The sequence below is a fragment of the Gastrolobium bilobum genome, unplaced genomic scaffold (assembly GCF_033153095.1).
Source record: "Gastrolobium bilobum isolate Gb01-03AN ecotype WA unplaced genomic scaffold, APGP_CSIRO_Gbil_v1 utg993, whole genome shotgun sequence".
Classification (NCBI taxonomy): domain Eukaryota; kingdom Viridiplantae; phylum Streptophyta; class Magnoliopsida; order Fabales; family Fabaceae; genus Gastrolobium; species Gastrolobium bilobum.
In genome coordinates, this window is record NW_026898494.1 from 324,775 (window position 1) to 346,002 (window position 21,228).

At 35.8% G+C, this 21,228-nt stretch overlaps 3 protein-coding genes across 3 annotated transcripts; all 3 read left to right on the forward strand.

Moving 5' to 3' along the window:
• The first annotated feature begins 4,246 nt into the window (after window positions 1-4,246).
• LOC133316791 (histidine kinase 4-like) lies at window positions 4,247-15,572 on the forward strand. The gene is made up of 12 exons (XM_061518568.1): window positions 4,247-4,348; window positions 5,031-5,449; window positions 5,560-5,793; window positions 5,877-6,046; window positions 6,732-6,950; window positions 7,034-7,220; window positions 7,302-7,353; window positions 7,458-7,687; window positions 7,881-7,979; window positions 8,181-8,896; window positions 14,022-14,525; window positions 15,024-15,572. Exons 2-12 carry the CDS (start codon window positions 5,105-5,107, stop codon window positions 15,280-15,282), a joined length of 3,015 nt encoding a protein of 1,004 aa, XP_061374552.1. The 5' UTR covers window positions 4,247-4,348; window positions 5,031-5,104; the 3' UTR covers window positions 15,283-15,572.
• Window positions 15,573-16,131: 559 nt separating this feature from the next.
• On the forward strand, window positions 16,132-16,404 carry LOC133316817 (dehydrin DHN1-like). The gene has a single exon (XM_061518601.1). The coding sequence runs from the start codon at window positions 16,132-16,134 to the stop codon at window positions 16,402-16,404; it is 273 nt and encodes a 90-aa protein (XP_061374585.1).
• Window positions 16,405-20,556: 4,152 nt separating this feature from the next.
• On the forward strand, window positions 20,557-21,114 carry LOC133316818 (B3 domain-containing protein At2g31720-like). Its single transcript, XM_061518602.1, has one exon. The coding sequence runs from the start codon at window positions 20,557-20,559 to the stop codon at window positions 21,112-21,114; it is 558 nt and encodes a 185-aa protein (XP_061374586.1).
• Window positions 21,115-21,228: the final 114 nt, after the last annotated feature.

A 21,228-nucleotide genomic window follows, 5' to 3' on the forward strand; every position in this document is an offset into this window, starting at 1 on the left:
CTCTATTACCTGTGGTTCGTTTTCCTTTGCCAATTATGGCGAATTTGAGGTAGAGAGAATGGAAAGAATTGCACGAATCTTGAATTGCATGAATCTTTTATCTTCTCCTTCCCTTTCAGCTAAGTTGATATTTAAATATTCCTTATGCATAATAATCAGACTTAGATATGTGTACATAACATTGCCTCTTTAATAATTTTTTCCTATTCTTTTTAGGATTTTATAATTCTCATTCAACATGAAAATTAAAATTTTCCTACGTACCCTTCGATTTCCGTGCTGACATGTGTATTACATTTAATTTTTTTTAACACATGGATCTCACATGCTTTTTATCTCTACAACATAAGATTTCAATTTTCATTTCCGTCCTGACTTAAAGTTTCTCTATCACATAAAGGGATAAATGATAAAAAAAACTTTAAATCAAAGAGATAAATAATTCAAAATTTTAAAGAAGGGATAAATGATTACGAAGAAACTTACATGAGATTTTTAAAGTTTTTTATTATTATTGTTATTAGTAGTAGTATTATGAGTTATTTGGCTATGTAGCTTATGCTAATAAGTCAGGTTGTCTCTATTTGGAAAGGTATCTGTGCATTTAGTATTGAAAAATATTTAAAAAGTAGATGACATTATGAGACCCACATGCAAGAGAAGTTTTGGAGTATTAAAAATTACAAATTACAACAAAGTAACATGTATCTAAGCTTTTATTAAGGAGGCAAAGAAAGAAAGAAAAGAAAATAAAAAAATAAAAAAGACAACATCTATAATTTATCATTATTAAAAATGTTGGTGCATTGGCTTTGATTAGACATTCTTTGATCCAATTTTATTATTTCCCCTCCCCCTCCTCTCGCTGCGCCCCGTTTCTTTCTTTCTTTTTTTTTTTTGTTTTTTTTTTTGTTTTTTTTTTAAGCTTTGGTTCTATATCACTAATTGTTTGTGTTTGGACATAAAAGCAAAAGCTTGGTACAGTTGTTTACAACTCAATTAGAATAATATGTAATCAATATCTATCATTAATTAATTTGATTAGTATTGTAAGGTATAGGAGTTAGGTCACATTAATTAAAGTGTTGCACATGAAATTTACATTTAAATTTATATAAAAAGAGTGACGATGGGAATATTTAAAATAGAGAAATTGTTATATACCAAAGAAATAAAAATAAAATAGACAAATTGCTCTCTTTTTTTGTCTTTATTTAATAAATGAGAATGGAATGAAGCTTTCATTTGATCTTAACAGGTGGTGAGTTCTCAATTTAGTCCATAATAATTTACACAATCAATTATCAATATTTAATTTATTTTATATCAATATTAAGTTAGCTCGAACTACTTATTTATCGACTCGTTTAATATACATATTGCTGTAAACAAAGAGAATGGCTATTATTTTTCGTTTCTTGTTTTTTAATCTATGGATTTTTTTTACTTTTATTATTCATTTCCTATTTTTTGGATTAAAAAAAATAATAATTGTTGTTTAAAAATAGAAAATAATAATAATATAAAAATAAAAAAGAATAAAAATACTTTTGGTTTATCTTGTTTAAGTTTGATTTTGTATTTGTCATTTAAAGAATGTAACATTTATATATTATTGTAACGTTTTTATCTTTGGATGTATTTTATTTGAAATAAACAAGGAAAATAAATAAAAAGTAAAAGGAATAAAACAAATATTTTTGAAATCATTAAATTTTTATCGTTCTCTGATCATAATTAAAATCCTGACACTGATCTATATTTTTAAAAGATCCATTTATAAAATAAAAGGATTTTCAATTTTTTTAATTAAATAAAAATAGTGATGATTTTTTTTTAAATAATTTTCTTGTCCCTAATATATAATGATTATCCAAAAAATTCTTATATATTTGTACTCAAATTCATTCTTCTATTATAAGCAGATTTTGATAATGCACAAGATTCTGATTCAGGTTAAAAAATTAAGTAAATTAAGGAATATTAATTTGATTTTTGTTACGAATTATGTAAGTTCAGGAATGTCGACAGTGGAAAAATTGAAAAAATTTAATAATTTTTTTTAATTTTTAAAAATTAATTTAAAGAATTAAAAAATTTAGATGAAAGCATAATTTATAGAGGTGACAATTAAGATGGATAGAATTTAGCACAAATACGAGTATACTTAGCTTACGTAAAAGAATATGAATTCAAATTCGAGTTAAAACCTTAAATATAAATATGACTTACTTATTATATAAATAGACACGATGTAATACGACACGAATAATCATGTCAATTATGTTACTTATCATATGAGTTGATATGACATAGTATGAACAACATGTAAGAAGTTAATTTTGGGTTTGTGAATTAACATGCATTATGATACAAATTTTTTTGGATCAATTTTTATCAATACGAACACAATATAAATTTGAAAATGAGTGAATCTGAATATAAATTTTTCGAGCCATATCAACTAGTCATGTTAAAACTCTTACCCTCTGGAAATTTTCAATACATTCTCCTTCTGGAGATTATTTTTAGTACATCCGATATATTTACAGCTTCTATTAAAAATTTGACATTTGAATTAATTTTTTTTTCTTTTTCATATATATATCACAAAAAATATGTCATTTTGATTGATCCATCGTACCAAATTAATAGTATGATGGATGTATCGTAAATATTTCGCCCCTCTTGATTATAATAATAAACATAAATTAGAGAAAGTTGACCGTGGAACGCAACGAAGGAAAAGTACAATTGTACAACTAATTGAACCGAACGTCACGGGCAAAAATCTCTTTTGATTTTAATTGGTTTTGAAAATTGAAAAAAAAAAGAATTTTTTTGGCAAATAATAGTTGGTTTTTATGTTTTGTATCTTTTTGACATTATTTTTTTATTTGTTGTTGGTCTATAGTTGAACCAGGTCTCAAGACATTTTAAAATTTTATATTGTTTAAATGAGGATTTTGATTTTGACAACTCTAAGGTTTTGATGTATAAAATGAGCATTACTGCACTTCGGAATTTATTTCATTAACAATAAGTCAATAAGCAATGCGTGCATTGTCACAAAATGTCTATTTTAGGCAAAGGTTTCAGAGGAGATTATACTTATTAACCTTTTCATTGAAAAAAAATCAATGATTCAGTTAATGTCATTTTATTGTCATTAATTTAATTTTAATTCATAAAAGCAAACGATTTATAAAAACAAAGAGGCTATAAGTATAACCTGATAATTCCATAACATTCTATATTTAATTTGTCTAACTAACAAAAGTAGGGAACTGATCTAACCGATTGTTGGGAAAAGAAAACCTAAAAAAATAACTAAATTAACTGTTTGAACAGTGTGAATGTAACAAAAGGTTAGAATAGAATGGCTATTATGGATAATGGAGTTAATGGAAGGTAGAAGAATAGTTCAGTTCCACACTCCACAGTCCAAAGTTATAATACAAGCAAAGACATGGCAACTAATTAATTATTTAACTAATTAATGTTGATTATCTATCGAGGGCTTTTATGGAATTCAAAAAATAAAGGACGAGTCTTTTTGGTAATTCACATAGGAATAAGATCCGTGCCTTGTCGCCATGTCATTATCGCTCAGATTTGTGATTGCGATTTCAAGTTTTTCGTCATTTTTTTTCTCTCTCTCCTCTGTTCCTAAGTTTTTAACGTTGCCAGCACAGAAAAAGTAATAAAAAGAAACGGTTGAAGTGAGAAAGACCCAGTAGAGAAAAATGATTCGGATTGCATGATAGCGTTGCGGGTCAAGTGGGGAGTGTGGAAATTTCCAATCTTTCATATTCATATTCCAAAGTAGGAAATGGCAAAAGTAACTGGGTTACTTCAGTCTTGATCCACTCACTGTTATATATTCTTGAAGCCTTTTCAAACCAGTTCGTGTTCCTCCCTTCTCTGAAATATTGGGTTTCTTCTCAAGTTATTAGCTTGAATGCGAGTTCTTGAAAACAAATGCATATCAGTATAGTATTGTTGCAAAGAAGGTGAGACTTCAAAAGGGTTAGAGAGAGAGAGAGAGAGGGGGAGGTGTCATGACTTGACTTGTGTACCATTTATGTATATTTGTGTGCACATGTGAAGTAGTAGATGTAGAAGGTAGACAAGAGCGTATCTGGGAAAATCGTAAAAATTCGATTTAGTTTTGTTATGTACTTTAAATTCTACAAAGAAAACTAAACAACATAAAAGAAAAGTAACCACATAATAAAAGGGTATAAAAAACAAACCAGTACAGACAGTACAGAGAGAGAGAGAGATGAAGAGGAACCAAACTGGTTTCTATTGTTCATTGTACAGCCACCTTCTCTTTCCTGTACAGGTAAACATTGTTCCACTCAAGTCTCAACAACCCCCCCATTCATCTCTATATCTTTTTCATTGGGTTCTGTGCTTCGCTGTATGTGTATGGTGTTTTGGGGGTCAATCTCTGGTTTTTATTATTATATGCATCTCTGTCCTTAAGCAGAGACTAGTTTCACGCCTACTGAACATGATTAGAGTTCTCTTCATTTTTTTAATGTGATCTTCAACTCCCAAAAGCCTGTTAAAAAAACACTAAAATTTTGGCTGTTGGGAGAGGGGAAGGTGGTTCTTTGAAATTTGAGCTGTTTTCCATCTTTTGAGACCCATGCTTGTCTCTCACCTTTGTGAATTTTCTTCTTTTAAATTCTGGGTCTATTATCTGAGATGTCTTTTTTTTTTCTGTTTTTTTTTTGGGGGGTTAATTTTTGAAATGGGCTTTGATTATTAAGAGTGAAAAAGAAAAGAAAAGAAAAGAATTTGGCCAATCATTCATCATGCTTGGTTTGCTTTTGCTTCTCCTTTCCGAGGTTTGAATCACGCAAAACAATGCTGTAATGATGCTTTACTTGGAATTTTGTTCTCTAACCTTTTTTCTTACAAACATCAGAGAAAAGTGTCTGAGATTTTGTTAGTATTTTCAGCCTTAAACAAAGTGAGCTCCTATATAAGTATTTTTGGGACTTTTCCAACTTTTGTAGATATGAAGAGGGCAGAAAGGAAGCAAGGGAAAAAAGAAGCCCAGAAAAACTAGGCAGAGAGAATAAGATTGCTTATGGGTCTTGGTTTGAAGATGCAAAGCCACCACCCTGTGGCTCAGATGAGGTTGCATGAACAAACGGGGAGCAAAAGAAAATACACTTTCATTCAGGCACATAGAGCTTGGCTTCCAAAGTTTCTGCTGCTATGGATCTTGCTGATGGCTCTAATTGGTTGGTGCATCTACAGTAGAATGGATGCTGACACCAAAATCAGAAGGAAAGAGGTTCTGGGTAGCCTCTGTGATCAAAGGGCAAGAATGTTGCAAGATCAATTCAGTGTTAGTGTCAACCATGTCCATGCCCTTGCTATTCTTGTATCAACCTTCCATTACTACAGAAACCCTTCTGCCATTGACCAGGTTTGTGCTTGATCTTCCATTCCTGTTTGGATTTGGAACTAGTTAAGCCTATTGCATCGGTTTTCCCACTCTTATTGCATATATCTTGACTATTGTTCATTGTCTATCAGGAAACCTTTGCAGAATATACAGCCAGGACAGCATTTGAACGGCCATTACTGAGTGGGGTGGCATATGCACAAAGAGTGGTTAACTCGGAGAGAGAAATATTTGAGAAGCAACATGGATGGGTTATAAAGACAATGGAAAGAGAGCCTTCACTGGTTAGAGATGAGTATGCACCGGTTATATTTGCTCAAGAAACTCTCTCTCACCTTGAATCTCTTGATATGATGTCCGGGGAGGTAAATAACAACATTTGTGAACATTACTCTTTTCATATTGTGTATAATTTTCTTAACTGCAATTTCACATTTGCATGATGCAGGAGGACCGAGAGAACATTTTGAGGGCAAGGGCCACAGGGAAAGCCGTTCTGACTAGCCCTTTCAGGCTTTTGGGTTCTCATCATCTTGGTGTGGTTTTAACATTTCCTGTTTACAAATCTATGCTCCCTCCAAAGCCAACAACGGAAGAGCTCATTAAAGCAACAGCAGGGTATGTCCTCGTTTCTCTTCTTTTGGGCTTGTCAAGTTTGGTTTGAGAATCTTTTGGTGGTTTTTTTGTCTCATGGCTCATATAAGATATACGAGGATGAGCTTAGGTGCATTATTGCATAAATAATGCATTTTAAAAAAGCCCCAGTGGATAATTGCACGTCATTTTATCTAAAGTAAGGGAAATTCTAAGGAAGACTTGCTGGTAATATTCTCCTCAATGTTCAAGTCTCAACTAATGATCAAAAGATGTGACAGCCACTTCTGCTTCATTTCCATTAATTATGAGTCTAATGCTAATCAACGAAAGCTATTGTACTACATTTTAAAGGTTATCACATTCCCTGCAACCTGATTATTACTTTTATGCTACCAGTTTTTTTCCCGTCAATGCTACCTTCAGTATCATTGGCACAGCTACTATCAGTGAGTTTGAGGAAAACTGTTGCCATTATCAGCCTTGTGTATGGTTATATTTTGTCTTTGCGTAGGTTTAAATTATCAGATGCAATGGTAATCTGATTTTTATTCTTGTCCTGTCTCATATGTAGTATGAATTCCATAATTGCTTCTGTGGAAAACTTAAGAGGATGAGTCTGTTAACTTTGGTTCAATCTGGTGGCTTTATGTTTACCCTAACCTTCCTAATGGCATGGTGTATTAAATAAACTTTTAATTGGAAGCAGATATGTTGGAGGATCCTTTGATGTTGAGTCCCTCGTGGAGAATTTACTTGGTCAACTTGCTGGTAACCAAGCAATTTTGGTGAACGTATATGATGTCACAAACTCTACTAACCCCCTAATCATGTATGGCAACCAATATGAAGAAGGTGATATGTCTCTTGTCCATGAAAGTAAGCTTGATTTTGGAGATCCATACAGGAAACATAAAATGATATGTAGGTAGGTGCTTCTGGCTGTTGTACATTTTTTGAAGGGAGTTTCAATTTTTGTCAGCAGACACTTATCATCAAATTTTTGAACAGGTATCACCAGAAGGCACCAACAAATTGGATAGCACTTACCACAGCATTCCTATTCTTTGTGATTCTTTTATTAGTGGGTTACATTTTATATGGTGCTGGAAATCATATTGTCAAAGTAGAGGATGATTTCCATAAAATGGAGGTATTAAAAGTCCAAGCAGAAGCAGCTGATGTTGCCAAATCACAGGTACTTTTCCCGGCATATTGTTAGCACGGTTCTTTGATTGCTTACTGATTACTAAAACTGAAATTTTGTTTTTAATGTCAGTTTCTAGCTACTGTCTCTCATGAAATTAGAACACCCATGAATGGCATTCTAGGTAACTTCTAGATTCTCTCTCTCTCTCACCTTAAAAAGTAACATGTTTTCATACTTTCCACTTTCTCATTAGTGATGTTATCATTAAACTCCATATAACTATAGGAATGCTTGGTCTGCTTCTACATACTGAATTGAGTTCAACCCAACGAGATTATGCTCAGACTGCTCAAGCATGTGGGAAGGCTCTGATAGCATTAATAAATGAGGTTCTTGACCGAGCTAAAATTGAAGCTGGCAAGTTAGAACTGGAAGTAGTTCCATTTGACCTTCGTTCCATACTTGATGATGTCCTTTCTCTTTTTTCTGAGAAATCTAGACACAAAGGTTTAGAGGTATGTCTAATTGTTGCTAAACTTATCAAGTTGCAGAATTTCATGATTCTATTTCCTTTTCCTTAATTGGGGATCTTATTTCATTTTCCTCACTGTTTCACCTTTCTGGGTTCCTCTATCATGATGATGTTCCTACTGCGATCCCAATTACAACTCTTCCAACCTGGACTTGATATGGTTTTGGGAAGTTTAGCTGGCAGTTTTTGTTTCTGATAAAGTTCCAGGTATTGTTATGGGAGATCCTGGAAGATTCAGACAAATAGTAACAAATCTTGTTGGCAACTCTGTTAAAGTAAGTGAAATTTTCAAAGTTTATTCGTCTAATGTTATTTGCGTTTGCATTACTAGTATGCATGTTGTGTGAGCTGTATAATTTTTTTGTAAGTATGAGGGGAGGTTTCAATTCTTCAAGTTCGTTTTCTCTATTCTATCCAATAATTTATTTGCAAGGTACTTGTCGATAACATTACTGATTAACTTCAATATCTTGCAGTTCACTGAACGAGGACATATATTTGTTAAAGTCCATCTAGCTGAAAATATAAAGTCCACAGTGAATGGAAAATTTGAGACTTATCGTAATGGAGGATCGGATGAACATGTGCATATATCTGGTGGTTATAATAACAAAACCCTAAGTGGATGTGAAGCCGCTGATGAACGGAACAGCTGGGATAATTTTAAGCATCTAATTGCCGATGAAGAATTTTTCTTTGATGCTTCAATTGAAAAGGTGGCCTCTGGTGAATCTTATGAGCAAGTCACCTTGATGGTCTGTGTGGAGGACACTGGAATTGGAATTCCTTGCTCAGCCCAAGGTAGGATTTTCATGCCTTTTGTGCAAGCAGACAGCTCGACCTCTCGACACTATGGTGGTACTGGCATTGGCTTGAGTATCAGTAAGTGCTTGGTTGAACTAATGGGTGGTCAGATAAACTTCATAAGCCGACCCCAAGTTGGGAGCACATTTTCATTTACTGCAGATTTTGGATCTTATAAGAAAAATTCGGTAACTGATGTGAAGAAACTTAATTTGGAAGATCTGCCTTCAAGTTTTAGAGGACTTAAAGCCATAGTAGTTGATGGAAAACCTGTTAGAGCAGCTGTGACTAGATACCATTTGAAGAGACTGGGGATACAAGCTAAAGTTGCAAATAGCATAAATAAGGCTGTTTCTTTATGTGGGAAAAATGGTTCTTTGACCTCAGGGTAAGTTTTTCAATTTCCCTTTCTTGTGTCAATTATGAGAAAACTGAATGTTATAATAAACAAAAGCAGTATAAACATTTAGTAATTGTTGTAACTTATGCTTGCAGTATTGTTCTTAACCCCTTGAAACTGAATTCACCATATTCATTTTAGTGTATTTTCTGCAGTTTAATCAGGGAGTATGCCCAGCTAGCATCCTACCAGTTTTTTATGGTTATCTGTATATAGACATGTCTTACTAAAATACTGAGTTGCCATAGCCAAATGGATTTTTTTTTTTATTTTTTTTTTGTATTGGAGTGGGTTTTCAAAATGTTTTTATGTGATGTTTTTGGGAGAGTTATCTTCAATTGGATGTCAAACTATGCCTTTAAAAAGCTTTATGTTGATTTTTACTTGTTAAACACATTCTATTTCCCCATTGTGTATTCCTTGTATTATTCTTCTAACTCGGAGAGAAATTAAGAAACTGTGTTGGCTGATTTTTTTTTAATTACTTACAGATATTGACAGTGATTTTGTTGTGAATAAATGCTGTACTAAAGACTTATGTTTTTCTTTCTCACAGTTCTTTGATATGTGTTGTTGTACATAGTATAGAAGTCCCACATTGAGTGTGTCTCTTTGTATTCTTCAATTGGTTTGCTATATAATAGCACCAATGTTGTGTAGTTTAATATAACAAGGCTTACAATGAATACCTCTTGTCTCTTGGTGATTAACATGGTATCTAGAGCCTAACAAGAGGAATCCTAATCCGCGTTTTTTTTTTCGGTGGACCACTGTCTGCTGAGTAAAATAATTTTTTTTTTTTTTTCCCCGGCAACAGTCATATCTGTCAGTTTCCGGCTTCCGTATATCGTCTACGGACCTGTCTGATCACTGCCGCCATTAGGCACCACTGTCCACCGCCGTTGACCGCCGTCTCCGGCGACTTTTCCGGTGAGTTTTTCGGTGAAACCCATATCGATCTGATCGCCACGAGAAGGCGCTCCTTTCTGTCCAGGACCCATCCTCAGATCCTCCTCCACGCGCTCTCACGCGCGTCAAACAGCGGCTGCAACCCATTTTGTTGCAGCGGCGCGTCCCACTCCGGTTGGCCGTCGGACCACCACGGTTCCCTTCGTCTTCTCCTTGCGCACTTGGATCTGTCCTCACTTTGTTGTTTCGACTTCGTTTCGGCTTCCTACGGTGTCTTTTCCCTTGCTGGTCACTATTCACAGGCGGTTCTTTGCTTTTCGTTGCTGGTTCCATCGCTGGACTCTGTTTGGTCTACGTTGCTTCGCATTCCACCTAAGACTTCTATGGAGCCTGCAGTATCTGCTCCCTCTTCAATTGACCCATCTGCCCTTGTCTCCAAGGGTTTTGCACGTGGAAGCAAACCCTCTACGAGACGCTTTCTCTGCACTCATTGCAAAAAGTCGGGCCATACTATTGATCGTTGCTGGGATCTTCACGGTCGCCCTCCTCGCTCCGCTCATTTTGCTCAGACTACTGTTCCTGCCTCGGACTCTGCCTTGATTGCTGGATCACAGCCACCTCCTCGTACCACTGCCTCTAGTGCACACACGGGTAATTCCTTTGCTGGTGTTTCTCACTCGCCCTCTCATGGTCCATGGATTCTCGATTCTGGTGCATCTGACCATATTTCTGGTAATAAGTCTTTATTTACCTCTCTCTGTACGTCTGGTCTCCAGCCCAGTATCACTATGGCTAATGGGTCACTGGTTCAGTCCCAAGGGATTGGCACTGTTCTCCTTTTTCCTTCTATTCCCATTGAGAATGTGTTTTATGTTCCTCATTCTCCTTTCAACCTTATTTCCATTAGTCGCTTGACTCAATCCCTTGACTGTATTATTTCTTTCACTAAAGAGTCTGTCATTTTGCAGGATCGGAGCTCGAGGAGGACACTTGGCGTCGGATCTGAGTCCAATGGCCTTTATCAGCTTTCAACTTCTGTTCCAGTGTGCTCTGTTGTGGATTCTCCGCTTACTATCCACGCTCAGTTAGGTCATCCAAATCTTGCTAAGCTCCAGAAGATGGTCCCACGTTTCTCAAATTTATCTAGTTTGTCTTGTGAGTCGTGTCAGTTAGGGAAGCACACTCGTAGTTCGTTTCCCGATCGTGTCAGTCGTCGGTCTTCGTCTCCTTTTGCTTTAGTTCATTCAGATATTTGGGGTCCTAGTCGTACCGTTTCCACTATGGGGTACAAATATTTTGTCACTTTCATCGATGATTATTCTCGATGTACTTGGTTATTTTTAATCGGTCTGAATTGTTTTCTATTTTTAACAAGTTCTTTAATGAAATCCTTACTCAATTTGGTGTTTCGATTCGCATTTTTCGAAGTGACAATGCTCGTGAATATTTGTCTCATCAGTTTCAAACCTTCTTTGCATCTCACGGCATCCTTCACTAGACATCATGTTCACACACCCCTCAACAGAATGGGGTTGCTGAACGCAAGAACCGTCACCTAATTGAGACTACTCGGACACTTTTGTTACATGGTCATATCCCATTCCAGTATTGGGGCGATGCTGTCCTCACAGCTTGTTATCTCAATAATCGGATGCCTTCCTCCGTACTTCATAATCAGGTACCACATTCTGTGTTGTTTCCCCATCAACCTTTGTACCCACTCACTCCTCACATCTTTGGTTCTACTTGTTTTGTCCACAATCTCAGTCCTGGTCTTGACAAGTTATCTGCTAAGTCACATAAATGTATTTTCCTGGGTTACCCTCGCTCACAAAAGGGTTATCGTTGTTATTCTCCTAGTCTTCGTCGTTACTTTGTCTCGGCGGATGTTACATTCTTTGAGTCTATTCCATTCTTTGACTCCTCCTCCCATCCCAGTGATTCTGTTGCTACTCAGCTACCTTTACCACCTGTTTCAGTTCACTATATACCTTCACCATCTCCTTCTTTCGATGTCCCCGTCCTTGTTCCCGCCCCTGTTCCCCCCCTCCAGGTCTATCATCGTCGGCAACGTCCCCCTGTTCCCCAGGACCCTGCCCCCACCGAGTCTGCCCCTATTATTACTGAGGCTCCTGTGGACTCACTTCCGTCATCATCTCCTCCGGCAGCTCCGATCCTTCCGTCTGACATTGATGTGCCCATTGCACTCCGGAAAGGTACTCGTGATTCTCGTCCCCCTCCCAGGTATTTAATAAATTTGAGTTATCATCGTCTTTCACCATCCCATTTTGCTTGCCTCTCTTCTCTTTCTTCTGTATCTGTTCCTAAGACTACAGGTGAGGCGTTATCACATTCTGGTTGGCGACAGGCCATGATTGATGAGATGAGTGCACTTCAGAGTAATGGTACCTGGGATCTGGTTCCCCTTCCCTCTGGGAAGTCTGTTGTTGGCTGTCGATGGATATACACGGTTAAAGTTGGTCCGGATGGTCAGGTGGACCGTCTTAAGGCCCGCTTGGTGGCTAAAGGTTATACTCAGATATTTGGCCTTGACTATGGTGACACTTTTTCTCCCGTGGCGAAAATGACTTCTGTTCGCCTCTTTATTACTATGGCAGCCATTCATCACTGGCCTATGTATCAGCTGGACATAAAGAATGCTTTCCTCCATGGTGATCTGCGGGAAGAGGTTTATATAGAGCAACCTCCTGGGTTTGTTGCTCAGGGGGAGTCTAACCTAGTTTGTCGTCTCCGAAGATCCTTGTATGGTCTAAAGCAGTCTCCCCGGGCTTGGTTTGGAAGGTTTAGCACTGTTGTGCAGCAGTTTGGCATGACTCGAAGTGAGGCTGATCACTCAGTCTTTTACAGACACTCTGATTCAGGTTCTATTTATTTGGTAGTATATGTTGATGATATCGTCATTACAGGTAATGATACTCATGGCATAACTCAGATAAAACAACATTTGTGCCATCATTTTCAAACAAAGGACCTTGGAAGACTCCGATATTTCTTAGGGATAGAAGTGGCCCAATCCATAGATGGCATTGTACTATCACAGAGAAAATATGCTATGGATATTCTTGAGGAAACAACATTGTTAAATGCTAAGCCCGTTGATACTCCTATGGATCTAAATGTCAAGCTTTTACCAAATCAGGGGGAGCTATTTTCTGATCCAGAAAGGTATAGAAGATTGGTTGGGAAACTGAACTATCTCACAGTTACTCGACCAGACATTTCCTTTGCAGTCAGTGTAGCAAGTCAGTTCTTGAATTCTCCCTGTGAAGATCACTGGAATGCAGTAATCCGTATCCTCAAGTACATCAAGACTGCTCCTGGCAAAGGTCTTCTCTATGAAAACAAAGGTCATACCAGAGTTGTAGGATACTCAGATGCTGATTGGGCAGGTTCTCCTATTGATAGAAGATCCACTTCTGGGTATTGTGTATTCGTTGGAGATAACTTGATTTCCTGGAGAAGTAAGAAGCAAAGTGTAGTTGCTAGATCAAGTGCTGAAGCAGAATATCGCTCCATGGCCACAGCTACCTGTGAACTCATCTGGTTAAAATAGCTACTGAAGGAACTCAAGTTTGGAGACACTGGCCCAACATCTCTCATTTGTGATAATCAAGCTGCTTTGCATATTGCTTCAAATCCAGTGTTTCATGAAAGGACTAAGCACATTGAGATAGATTGTCATTTCCTTAGGGAAAAGGTTCTCTCAGGAGATATAGTCACTCGTTTTGTCAACTCAAATAATCAATTAGCTGATGTATTTACTAAGTCTTTGAGAGGACCTAGGATAGACCAGATATGTAACAAGCTTGGTGCATACGATCTATATGCTCCAGCTTGAGGGGGAGTGTTGTTGTACATAGTATAGAAGTCCCACATTGAGTGTGTCTCTTTGTATTCTTCAATTGGTTTGCTATATAATAGCACCAATGTTGTGTAGTTTAATATAACAAGGATTACAATGAATACCTCTTGTCTCTTGGTGATTAACAATATGAATATCTGTTTACTTTTCTGGTTGACCAACATCCTGGTAACATATTGATTATTTAGACGTTAAATGACAACAAATATTATGCTGTTTTGAAGAATACCATTTGGAGAAGATATGGAATAAATAAAAGACTTTTTGTTTTTGTTTCATAGTTCAGTTCATTGACTGAGTTAAACTACTTGGATATGGCAGATTATTTCAGCCAGATATTATTTTTGTTGAGAAGGATTCATGGGTTTCCGGAGAGGATGGGTACTACAATGTGTGGCAACTGGACTGGAAACAGAATGGGCATATGTTTAAGATGCCTCAAATGATCCTTCTTGCGACCAATATCAGCAATGCTGAATTTGATAAAGCTAAAAGCGCAGGTTTTAGTGACACAGTGATTATGAAGCCTCTGAGAGCTAGTATGGTGGCTGCTTGTCTTCAACAAGTTCTGGGGACGGGGAAGAAGAGGCAGCTAGGGAAAGACATGTCTAATGGTTCCACTTTTGTACGAAGCCTTCTTTGTGGAAAGATCATCTTAGTGGTTGATGATAATGCAGTAAATCGGAGGGTTGCTGCAGGTGCTTTAAAAAATTTTGGAGCTGATGTGAAGTGTGCAGAAAGTGGCAAAGCTGCTCTTGAAATGCTTCAATTGCCCCACGATTTTGATGCTTGCTTCATGGATATTCAAATGCCAGAAATGGACGGGTATGCTTGTTTTCATGGATATTCCCTGCTTAATATTATTGTATATATTACTACTATTTGAAATTTTTGCTGTATTATTTGAATATAATCTAAGATTGTATGCATTTTCTTTAATCAGAAACTAATCAATTAAAAGTGTTAACATGGTAGCTGCTGTGTTAATATGAAATCTTTTGCAATTTATATGCATTCAACTTGGTTGGCTAGTTGAGGCTTATCGACTATAGTATTGGTGTGGGAAGCATCATAACTTAATATATGGTTTTTATTGGTCTTTGATTGCTATCCTTATCTCTGCAAATAAACTGGCTAAAGTGAATGATTAAATATAGCAATTAACAAACTATCTTTTTAAACCTTACGATTCCCTATGAACCTTCTTGTTATTGGCTCTGGCTCTGCCATCCAAGGAATGATGTCACACTACTAACTCTTCATATATTTGAGATATGCATGGGATTTGATAAACCATCTAAATAAATATTACAATGTTTGCAGGTTTGAAGCAACTCGACGAATTAGGATGATGGAGAGCGAGGCAAATGAGGAGATGAATAGTGAATGGGGTGAAGGAAATGGCAGGAAAAGTGAGTTCCATGTACCTATATTGGCCATGACAGCTGATGTAATCCATGCTACATACGATGAGTGCTTGAAATGTGGGATGGATGGATATGTCTCAAAGCCTTTTGAGGAAGAGAATCTCTATCAAGCACTTGCAAAGTTTTTCAAGTCCAAGCCTATCTCAGACTCTTGACAGAAGAATGCTGCTTCTGCGCACAACTTCATTGGAACTGGCATTTTTTCATATTTTGCTGGGTAATTAATGCTTTCATGCAGCAGACAGCAACAGCTGATTTCCAAGATACTTGACGATTCTTGATGCACTGATGATTTCTAACCAGCTCAAGTTTGACCGGACACGATTTGAATCTGAGTAAAATTTATACCTCATAACTCTCTCCATCCCCAACTTGTGTACAGATTCTCTTAAGGGATGACGAAAATTATGTAAATTCAATATTTTTCTTTTGCATTTCAATACTTCCCCTGTCAGAAGTGTTTATCTATAGTACTTTTTTGAAGGTATGAAAACACAATATTGGTTTCATTTCTTTTAACATGTCTCTTTTGGACAAAAATAATTTGACCTTAAAAGTAGACAATGCATAAAATCTAGTACAGTATCAAGGAACAATTCTCTCTACCACAACATTCTATTAAATTTGAAGCATGAAAAATTGCATAAAACAATGGGAAACATATTTTATGATATTTGTTGCAACACACAAAAAAAGTGAATATGATTCACTAAATAAGAGTTAAAAAAAAAAATGGATTTCCAAATACTGACATTTTAAGACAAAGCTTAAAACAAACACATTACAATAAGTAATAAAGATTAACGAACTATCCCTGCTTGTTTTATGATGTGTTACACGTTTCTTCAAAGATATGAAACTTTGCCACGTGGCTATCACACGAGCAATCTAGAATGCCACTTGTCAAGATTTGGTTCCAATTACAGTGACGAGGCTAGTGAAGACTGTTTCTATATATATAATGTAATCGTTATTGATTAGCGCAGAAACATAACGTGATAAAAATGGCACACTATCAGAACCAGTACGGTGCTGTTCCTATAAGCAAGGATTCAGTTCAGAAGGAAATGGAGACCGCCGGAGACACCACCGGCGTTGGTGGTGGCACACAAGTCTTGTCAGATGAATATGGTATTGGTAGAGCCACCGCTGACAGTACTAGCGGTGTGGGTGGTGCATCCTATGCAACGGATGAGAACGAGCACCATCACAAGAAGAAAGGAATAATGGAGAAGATAAAGGAGAAACTTCCTGGAACACACCACCACAACAATTAATAGCATCATGGTTATGTATGTTATGTTGCCATATATAACTAATAGTGTGTATTAATTACTTACTTACTCTCATGTACTGCTTTTTTTTTTAAGAATAATAAATCTTTTACTTAATTTTAACGGTTTCGAGTATAAAAAGTTATACCGGTGTAAATTGATTTTGTCGGGAGTGAATTTTTTCACGTGAAAAAGTAGTCATGTTTTTTTTTTATCACAACCATTCATTCATAATGAGATAAAAAAGAGAAAAAAAGAGAAAAGTATATAATTTTTGAATGAGTGATCATCATCAAAAAAAACATGACCACATTTCAAGTGAGAGGATCCACTTCAAGGAACAAGCAGGAGGCTACAATTAATTAAATATGAAAGACACTCTAAATGAATAAGATAGGCTCAAAGGTTTAATGAAATTTTGTGGGCTGGTCAAAGAGCAATTAATTATAATCAAGTTATCTACCATATGACACTATAAACTAGGAGTATATTCTCTCTTTTTTATAATTATTCATGGCAAGTCAACTACGCTGATTTTATCATTCCTTATTCTCTCTCATTTTTTTTTTTTTTCTCGTCTTTTGATCAAAGAGCAATTTAATTTAGGCAATATCAGTAATAGAAAAATGTCAAAAAAAAACCATCTGACCCCTTGTGATGGATCCTAAATTAACACACGTGACAATGACGACCGGGTTGGATAGAACCGCACTTTTAGAACGTTTGATTCGCATAACAGAACAAAAAATAGTTAAATGAGAAAATTAGGCTTTGTTTGATAACTGTTTTCAAAAAGCACTGCTGTGTCTGCTCCCTGTGAATCCTTGAAGGTAACATATGCAATCTGACTGCTCCTCTCAGTTTCCCTGCAAAATTACCACGAAAGATATTGAACCAACCAGCAATCACTGTATGCTCTCAATCTAAGGGCAAAACAGTATAGCCACAACAATGAAAACATGCTAACGAGCTAAGCATGGTTTCTTAAGGCATTCCTTTTCATAGCGTGTTAATATAACAGATCCAGTAGAATAGACCAAGTACAACAACAAGGACATTATGCCCTCTGATGCACTACATTGAGAAACAGAGTGGACTTGAGATTCATCAAAAAACCAGAATGCATTAGCTGTTTCAAAGGTAATAAAGGAGCCATTGAGTAGCAAATGAAATGACATGTAAAATACAAACAGAGAAGAAACACCACATAAAGCCCCTGAATTCCAGTATAAAATACTGGAGAAAATAATTAACATTATTTGAATTAACTTGTCACTGCTTCAAGACGAGCATATCTTACAACTGCAAAAGCTAAATCATCTGTGATTTGAGGTTATATCACAATTTTTTTACAGAAAAAATGGCATATCAGGGTCAATAAGCAAAGGCATCCTTATGTATCAACAAGGGCAGTGGGGCACCGTTCAGTTAAAAGAATAGTTTTGAAGAATTAACCAAAATAACCAAAAAATTCTCAAAATCAGCAGACACATTTTGTCAAATTAAACTGAAATTAGTCTTCTTAGAGTCTGCTACTGTGACAGGCATGCAATGCAAGCATAATACTGAAAACATAATATGGATTCCTGGATCATGTGTTCTGCTATCATAATAATAAGCAATGTTATTGTGTAACAATTTCTTCCTTACATTAATTGTCCAATATGGGGTAGCTATAGATGGAAGAATAGCATCAACACCTTGATCTCTACCCCAGTAATGATACTCGGTATCGTCTCGTGGAACTTCACCTCTGCGATTGCCATAACAAATCACAAATCAAATCTTTATTTGTTTTCCTTATTAATAATAATTTTTATTTTTATTTTTAATTTAAATCACAAACCAAATTTTTATTATAATAAAAAAATTACTATAAAAAAAATTTAAATCACAAATCAAAATTTTATTTATTTTTTATATTAAATCACAAACCCAGAACTCATAGGCTTCTGAGTTTAACCGCTCTTATAATACCATTCTTGTAAATTTAAATTGTTTGTGAGAAATATAATATGTCAAATGAGATGTCATTGCGTAGATCTCGAAAAGTTATGTGGAATCAAAAAAAGAATTACCTAATTTCGATACCCGAGTCAAAAGTCATGGCCTTTAGAAGTTTTATGATTAAATCATTATTTTTTTGGAAAAAAAAATATGACACGTGTCTACACCTAATAAGTGACGCCTAAATTAGGCGTGATTGTCTCTTGAGTGACACCCAATGCAATAAATGTGTAATTATTTACAAAACTGTAATAAATGCGTAATTAATTTATTAAAAAACATTAACTTAATATTTTTGCCTCACATTTGATACATGAAACATAAAAAAAAATGGAGGATAGGACCATTACTACTTTTAAAAATGGTAATTTTAAAATGAAATCACATTCTATTGTTTAAAATTAAATTAAATTTGAATAACATAAATGTGCTTGTGAGAAAAATAAACAGGATTAATTTTTCTTGCGTATATTTTTTAAATTTAATTTTTAATAACGTTAAAAAAATGTTAGTCATTGAAACAGAGCAGCACTGTTTTATCCAGGAAGAACATTAAGCACCAAATCAAGAAGAAAACTTCTTTTATGAAACAACTGGGATCACTGGTTCGTTCTTTTTGTCTTTTGATATAAGTAAGACACGTTCAAAACAAAAAATTTGAATCCTCCAGACTAAACAAGAACAATTGAACAAAATTATCCAACATTCGTAAAAGACTATGGCTTACATACTTACCCGACATTCTCTCGACAATTGCTGCTTACACCTAAATTTCAGAAAAGCAATAAAAAATTAGGGAACTCCAAGAGTTAAGGTACATTCGGATACCTAAACCATAAGAATGATTGTGGCTTACATACTTATCCAACATTGATCTCTCGACAATTGCTTCCAACCTTTAGTCCACATTGATAGATTCACCACTTGACTCTGCTGCCTTAGACTTAAGACTAGTGTATTCATCTATGGCTTTAGCTGAAGATAGAAGAAAATAAACAAAATGTCCATTAGAAATTATTATGTTTTAACTGTAGCTTGAAATTGATTTATATCAACAACATTATTTTTAAGTTTATTAAAATGAAATAAATCAAACCAATAACAAGTAACAACTGAACCAATTTCACCAGTCAGAATCCTGGGAAACAGCAAACAAAGGACCAGCTCCAAGGGCATAAGATAATGAGTCATTAAGTTCACCCAAGTAATAAAAGATCTGAATATCAACGAGTGCAACAAAATTAGATCATAAAAGACAAACCATGAGACCAACTTCAGTATCTACGAATAACAAATTATGGGAGTGAGAAAACATATCTCCCCTGGTGATGGCTATAGAAGCTGTGTTAAAAATCAAAAGGGGTGAAAGCCAATCTTTATTTCTTAAGTCTCAAAATATAATGAAAAACAATGTTTTTTGAAAATTATTAAGGAAATTGTCTTTACTGATATCAAATCAGAAAAGATATGAAAATGTTAATCACTTATTTGGACAGCTATTTATTTGAAAGATAATTATCTTTATCGATATTAAATCTTTAAATAGCTGAAAGTTAATTATCTTCACCGATATTAAATCTTTAAAGATACAAAAAAAATAATTAAAAGAAATAAACCGATTTACACATATATTAAAAGATTACCTCCTTATTTAACAAAAAAAAAGAAAAGATTACCTCCAATCTCGGAAGATTTTAATTCTGATGATCACTATAAATTGATCAGAAGCCCATCACTCACTCACTCACTTGACCGTGTTACATAAACCTTAAACCAACCATCTTTTGCTTGCTCTCTTCCAAACCCACCGCCGAAACAGAAACCTTCAACTTGTGCTTTGCCACCATGACTGAGAGGGACAACAAAACTATGTGGGAATTGGTGGGGAAGATTACAGATTGGGAGACGCGTCAAAAGATGTCTTCCAAACCCTTTAGGCCTCACTTTTGTGATATACTTCTTTCGCGCGTTGCACCACAGTTTTATAACGATGAAGAATTGGCTCTGATTAAGAATTGTTTCCAAGAAGAGGATGAAGAGTTGCAACAGCAACAACAGCAACAAGGAGAGGCGTCAAAGACAAAGCCGCCAGAAAAAGAGAAAGAGAAAGAAAAAGAGAAAGAGAAAGAAAAGAAAAGAAGGCGTGAAATGCTTGATGACGATGAGGAATGGCGCCCCACTCCCTCGTCGCTGAATAATAAAAAATCAAGAAAGACAACAAAGAACAATGCATCGTCGTCTTCATCACCGCCAACACCATCACCGCCACAGTCCTCACCAACCCCACCGGTTCTACCTGAGGAATTCAAGAACCATATGAGAGAGCTGAACGGCGGCGGCAGCGAGATGCAATTTGTGATGAGCAAGAATCTCTCCAAGACAGATGTGAGCGCCAAGCACAACCGTCTATCGATGCCTCAGTCAGAAATATGTTGTGATTTCTTGACTGAGGCTGAGAAGGCAACCTTGCATGAGAGGGAAGGAAGGCTTCTTCGGGGTGTGGAAGTGAAGGTGTTGGATCCATCTTTCAGGGAACATACTTTGATACTCAAGAGGTGGGAGATGACAAGTACAAGCATTTACTCTCTCAACAAAGAATGGAAAAGCGTCGTCTCTCAAAACCGTTTGCAAGAAGGAGACCAACTTCAAATCTGGTCTTGTAGAGTCGATGCCCAATTATTTCTTTTATTAAATAAATTAATCTGATCTCTGATCTGATCAACAATTTCAATTCAAAGCACAGTGTCTTTAGTGACAAAGACACACTATTGTCTGTCTGTCTGTCCACGTAACGTAGGTATATTAATATAGGTGAGGTGA

Excerpts from the sequence above, each read along its gene's own strand:
- LOC133316791 (XM_061518568.1), top strand. The coding sequence starts at position 5,105 with ATGGGTCTTGGTTTGAAGATGCAAAGCCACCACCCTGTGGCTCAGATG. Across the intron at positions 7,354-7,457 it reads ACCCATGAATGGCATTCTAG|GAATGCTTGGTCTGCTTCTA; the intron begins GTAACTTCTAGA and ends ATATAACTATAG. Across the intron at positions 14,526-15,023 it reads CAAATGCCAGAAATGGACGG|GTTTGAAGCAACTCGACGAA; the intron begins GTATGCTTGTTT and ends CAATGTTTGCAG.
- LOC133316817 (XM_061518601.1), top strand. The coding sequence starts at position 16,132 with ATGGCACACTATCAGAACCAGTACGGTGCTGTTCCTATAAGCAAGGAT.
- LOC133316818 (XM_061518602.1), top strand. The coding sequence starts at position 20,557 with ATGCTTGATGACGATGAGGAATGGCGCCCCACTCCCTCGTCGCTGAAT.